Below are 6,000 nucleotides of genomic sequence, written 5' to 3'. Positions count from 1 at the left end.
GTGTAGGGTGGGCAGCTAGTCCAAGACAGGTGGTGGTGGCTGGGGCGTGGGCAGCTGGTCTAAAGTGGGTAGCAGGAGGGCTCGACAGTCAGTCGTCCTTCAGTGTCCGGCCGGACATGTGGGCGGTTGTGTACTCGGATAAAAGGCAGGGAGAGGGAATTAGTTTTATTCTGTCTGTTTGTACATAAAACCGGGGATGTAAACATTTACAGAGTGTGGCTAACGACTCCGGCAGATCTGAACCGGGAGGTTACATAAAAAAGAAGATTTACTACTGCATGGCAGTAATTTTATTGATCTGGTTCTCAGTGTAAAAAGAAATGAAAGGGCAAAGAAATACGTGTGTCAGAATAAACTGTATTTATTTATTTATTTTTGTATTATTGTGTCATTTATGCTTATTTATTCATATTTAAGTAGCAAAACATGGTTTCAGCAAGGAGGCATTGAAACAAACAAACAAATAAACGCTAGAGGTGAAGGTACGCCAATGCCTGTAGTATTACTGGGTTCATTTTCATAAAGTCTCCTGTTCAAGTGGAAGAAGTATGGATAGCAGGTTACGTTTTGGGCAGTCGTGGGCTAGAGGTTAGGGATCTGGCCCTGTGACCAGAAGGTTTCCGGTTCGATCCCCAGGGCCGACAGTCCAGGACTGAGGTGTCCTTGAGCAAGACACCTAACCCCCAACTGCTCCCCGGGCGCCGTGGATAGGGCTGCCCACCGCTCCGGGCAAGTGTGCTCACTGCCCCCTAGTGTGTGTATTCACTAGTGTGTATGTGGTGTTTCACTTCACTGATGGGTTAAATGCAGAGGTGGAATTTCCCCGTTTGTGGGATCAAAACAGTATCACTTAATCACGTGGAGTAAACCCAGCTAAACAGATAACTCCTAATTCCGAGCTCCTCTTATTGAAAGAGAAGAGCGAGGTGAGAGAAGGAGAACACATTGCTGATGTTTTTGCGTTTTGTTTTGTGTCCTCTAGTTTCTGCAGCCATGAGCCAACTTCGACGCTTCTGGCATAATTATAAAGTTTTGATTGTTATGGGTTCAGGCCTTGGCTTCATTCACTGGGGCTGGTACACCATCAAATCCAATCCGCTGCTGCGCCAGAACCGAGACAGTTATATCCCTGAACCCGGGATCGTATCGTACGTCGCTCCTGCCCCGCCTGCCCTGCCTCCTCTCCCAGAGCGGCCCTCTAAGAAGAAGGAAGCAAAGGCGAAAGAATAACGAGGTAAGGCCTGTACGTTTTCTCTATGAAGAGTGTCTGAATAAATCTGAGGGAGATCTGTTTTCACCCATTGTGTTTGCCTCTGTTATGTAACCAGCCATCTTCACATGACTTAATTCACCTCAGGAGGCAGTCAAAGAGAGTCATTCAGCTTCAGCTGATGTTGAAACGCTCCATTCCAGAGAAACTTGGCGACCTAGTTGTCTTTACAGTCGTGCTGATGGGAACCGGGAGTTGTGATATCTGCACTGTAAATATAGCCACTTTATTTACTATCCAAAACTATCTATTCCTCTAAAAAGTTTACATCATGTGGAATATAAATTAAATAGCTTTATAAAACCTAAATAAACCATATTTTTTTTAGTTGAATAAAAACATCAAAGTGTACTGCTTTTTTCACGCAGTGTTGAAAATAGTAAAATAGTGACGAACCTGGAAGTTTTCTTTGGGGACTACTTTGCAGTGTAGTGCCCTGCATATACCTCTGTGCCATGAATGGCTTGAATAAAAAAAATACGCTTTAGGCCAACAGCTTGTGGAAGATTTACCATGCCAGCTTCATGGAGGTGAGTTTTGCCTGCTGTAGACTTTAACCCCTTTAACTGCAGGCTAAATATCAAGGTATTCAGACTTTTGTGGTCGGTTAGTGTAGTGGTTAACACCTCTGCCTTCTATGCTGTAGACCGGGGTTCAATCCCCCACCAGGGCAAACACCCTACACTACACCAATAAGAGTCCTTGGGCAAGACTCCTAACACCACCTTGGCCTGCCTGTGTAAAATGATCAGATTGTAAGTCGCTCTGGAGAAGAGCGTCAGCCAAATGCTGTAAATGTAATTGTTTAGTAGCTCATATAAATGATCAGGCAGCTTCCATGAATTATTCAGTAGCCACTATGAATTATTCAGGAACCCCTATGAATTTTTCAGGAACGGTTAAAAATTATTTAAGTATTATGATTTATTCAAAAACTACTATAAAGGAATTCCGTGATGAGAGTGAAGAATTGTTTAGGAAAACATTCAGCCCTGTAGAGTTTTAAAGCTCCTCAGAGATGTAATACAGCGGCAGTGTCTTCAGGAGGCTGGTGGAGCAGAACTGTGCCTGAGGGACATTCGGGAGTGGATTTGCTGAAGTGGCTCTCTGCTCTGAAGAGCTTTCCCATTATGTAATGACTCCTCTAACACTGATTGGGAAGTGCTCTTTGCAGCCGTCTGCGGTTTGAGTATTGCAGACGCCAGTGTCACAATGCTGAATGACACATGGTACAGTTTGAAGCAAAAGTTTGGGCACCCCTTGGTGAAATGACATGTTTTGTTGATTTCTCTGTGAAAGGTTATGGCACGTATGTTATTCATTTCCAGTATATTTGATTCAGCATATAAATGAAAATTCAGCAGAAAAGTGTCATAATTTATGAAAGTGTGATGTCACCAGCCATGTTCAGACTTCTTCATATGACTGCATATTTCGTCCGTCTCTGTAAACATAGCTAGTTTTACCAAAACAAATACCAGATGGCAGATGCTCCAGCTCTGTTTTTTTATTCTTCTTTCTACAGCTGCTCGTAAACACGCTGTTCAGCAAGTGTGCTAGTATTGAGCGAGTATGAAGGGCCAAAGCTGGCTGAGGAGGAACTGGCTCTGGGCCGCTGGCGGAGCCTTCCTCAGCCTTCATTTAGCGACGTGGATCATGCAGAAGGCCATGAAGCAGTCCGTACGCACCGAACTGCAGCTTAAACAGAAAGGAGAGACCGAAGAGTAGCTCCAACCTACCTGGCTGCAGGGGCTTTTATCGTTTGATGGTGGTGTTGATTTTTCATGTATAAATGTTTCTATTTTTTAATGATATAAAACACTGTAAATCACTGTGATGTGATTATTTACATCCTGAACAGACAATAAAATATGAAGTCACTTGTAATGTTTACATGATTTATTTTGAAAAACATTCCATTCATACAGAAATAAGGCGTACAGCTGGAATATAAATGTAGTGGCACCACATCATAGCATCACAGATATCAGTCTTTTCCTGGTTTCCAAACCTGGTCCTGGAGAACAAGTGTCCTGTACAGTTTGGTCTTTTCCCCTCTCCCAGCCTGCCTGAGAACAAGCCAATCCTGAGTTGAAGTGGGTATACGGCAGTGCAGCGGGGGCCTCCAGGACCAGGACTGGGAACCTGTGCTCTGGTTGATAGAGGGCAAAGCTATGATGATGGCCTTTGTGTTGTCCTGGTTTCTCAAGTTTCTTAAGGTGAATGCCACTTGGTGTCAGGTTGCTTTCAGAAAGGTGTTTCCACTCTTTGGTCAGCTGCTAGAGGATAAAGGGTATCACCGCCTTCCTCGATTTGGGATAATCGTCAAACTTCTCAAGGTAGTACCTGCAGAGAAATGGGAGATAATGTGAGCATCAGCGTGGAGTAAAGCAGCTCAGTGAAGTGCTACAAAAATGTTTTCATGAGTTAATATTCAGCTGCAAGCCATGTTAGCGGACACAACAGAATTGGCAGTTCGTGTTCTCCACGAGCGCGTTGAGGCGTACAATGACACGGCGTTAGTGGAAGTGTTTGGTAACACATCGGTTTAAAAGGGCATTAATCCCTTGCAATGCTCTTATTATTATAGTTCTCTTATTAAGATGTAAACACAGTCATTCAGAGTGATTTGGTGTGAAATGTTTCATTTAAAAAAAAACTCACCTACTGAGATTTACAGTGGTGGCGATAGGAACCAGGGGTCACAATATCAACCATGCAATTATAGTCATTTAATGCTACTGTCTTGCTGCACAGTATAGTGCATGGACCTTTCTACATAACTATCATAAAACAAGGTCTTAAACATGCTCTTAACCTTCTCATGTAATAACCTCCTGTGAAGGTATTAAACTCTTCAGATGTCTGGTTCCTATCACCACCACTCTGAACAGTTCGCTCCACTCCAAAGGACTTTATTTACATCTTAACAATTTAAGTAGAACGTTTTAAAAACCTACGCGCATTAAGGCAGTAAGCTCTCAGAAAAGAAGGTATGACCCTGCCACTGGGGCAGTACCCTCAGGGGTACATCTCAGTACCTTTAGTCAGGGTACATAACTACCATAATCCACTGAAATATGATATTTTCTCAGCTGTACTGACTCCACACACCCTGCCTCGCCTCCAGGCTTTTTATTAAATGGCTCTGTTTTAAAACATTAGTTTATAAAAAGATACAAATATCTACTTTTCCACTGGGAAAAACTTATTTAAGGTGCACAATTGGACCTTAAAACCATTGATGTACCTTTGAGGGAACGTTTACACTGAACCTAGATGAACGAATCATGTACCTGCATGGTACCTTTATTTCTAACAGAGTAGTTGATAATTAACTGGCTATTCATTACTGCGTTATTGAGTGGTAACTAGGGTGAATTAAGTATTTTATTTTACATCATAATCTTCTGCATCATTTACTGGCAGGAAGTGATTATGATGTGTAATACAGAAACGACGGTGCTCTGGAAACATAAATCCTGACAGTCACTTGATAAGGTTTACTGAGGGCATGACCCGGCCTTTTTAACCCCCTTATACTGAAGTAAAATCTCATTTTCATTTGTAAATTACACATTTTAAACCCTTAGTCCTACATTCCACATGGATATTTACCCCATTACGCTCACGCTGTAGACCCTAGACACGCTGCATTGGCTGTTTAGTTGTCTGTAAACCCGTGGAAGTCCAGCACAGTGATGGTGGTGATGTTCCTACTCAAATAGGCCTGATTCAGTACAGCTAATTAGCAGTTTTAGTAGATTTATGTAGAGAAATGACCAAACTGTGGAAGAATCAGGCTCTCCAAGAAAAGTGGCTCATGCTACTTTATGCCTTATTTTTTTCATCCATCCGTTTTCTAAGCCGCTTCTCCGTCAGGGTCGCGGGGGGGTGCTGGAGCCTATCCCAGCAGTCTTCGGGCGGAAGGCAGGATACACCCTGGACAGGTCGCCAGTCCATCACAGGGCAGACAGACAGACACAGACAGTCACTCACACCCAGGGGTAATTTAGCATGTCCAATTGGCCTGACTGCATGTCTTTGGTCTGTGGGAGGAAACCGACGCAGACACGGAGAACACGCAAACTCCACACAGAGAGGACCCCGGTCGCCCGGCTGGGGAATCAAACCCAGGCCCTCCTCGCTGTGAGGCAACAGCGCTACCCACCACGCCACCGTGCCTCCGTTTGAGAGAAAACTGGCCAATGTTTCTCTACACAAAGCTTTAAGTCCGTGCTTTTATACCTCAGTTGTTTTTGACATAAGGTTCCACATCTGGTTTCTCTCGGGACCTAGAACTTTAAACCTGGGCCCCCTTTAGACATTCCTCATAACATCAGTATCATATGAAGCTTTCAGATAGCACTGGATGCATATGTGAGGCCCCCTTACTCAAGCTAAACATTGGATTTCATATGAAGTGAAAAACCACACATAGAGTTTTTATATCAGGGCTCAGACACTTCCGTGTTCACTTACTTTCCCTTCGACAATCAACAAAACATAGTATTTGGCAGGGGGTGCCCAGACTTTTGCATCTGACTGTACATCATCATCATCATCAACATCAACAACAACAACACTGGGTTTTTATGTCAGGAAGTCTAAATCGATAACACTGATGTGCTGCTAGTAGAGGAGTTCGTCCAATCAGAAACAACCAAACACCCATGACCTGTGTACATGACCACACAACCACAGCTGGTCTAACTGGCACAGCAAGTTCA

The 6,000-nt window shown here is 43.6% G+C and overlaps 1 protein-coding gene and 1 long non-coding RNA gene across 2 annotated transcripts in view; one reads left to right on the top strand and one right to left on the bottom strand.

Moving 5' to 3' along the window:
* The first annotated feature begins 1,219 nt into the window (after nucleotides 1–1,219).
* On the top strand, nucleotides 1,220–3,157 carry LOC108438594. The gene is made up of 3 exons (XR_001858705.2): nucleotides 1,220–1,234; nucleotides 1,358–1,481; nucleotides 2,796–3,157. It is a non-coding gene; the product is annotated as an uncharacterized LOC108438594 (long non-coding RNA).
* Nucleotides 3,155–6,000, bottom strand: part of srd5a2a (steroid-5-alpha-reductase, alpha polypeptide 2a) — a 26,075-nt gene continuing 23,229 nt past the window's right edge. The window contains exon 7 of the mRNA XM_017716500.2: nucleotides 3,155–3,616. Within this exon, the coding sequence (XP_017571989.1) occupies nucleotides 3,550–3,616 (67 nt within the window). The 3' untranslated portion in view covers nucleotides 3,155–3,549. The remainder of the gene's footprint in view (nucleotides 3,617–6,000) is intronic.

This window comes from Pygocentrus nattereri, chromosome 12 (assembly GCF_015220715.1).
Source record: "Pygocentrus nattereri isolate fPygNat1 chromosome 12, fPygNat1.pri, whole genome shotgun sequence".
Lineage (NCBI taxonomy): Eukaryota > Metazoa > Chordata > Actinopteri > Characiformes > Serrasalmidae > Pygocentrus > Pygocentrus nattereri.
Note: the sequence above shows the minus strand (reverse complement) of the source record. Positions and strands in the feature narration are given on the sequence as shown.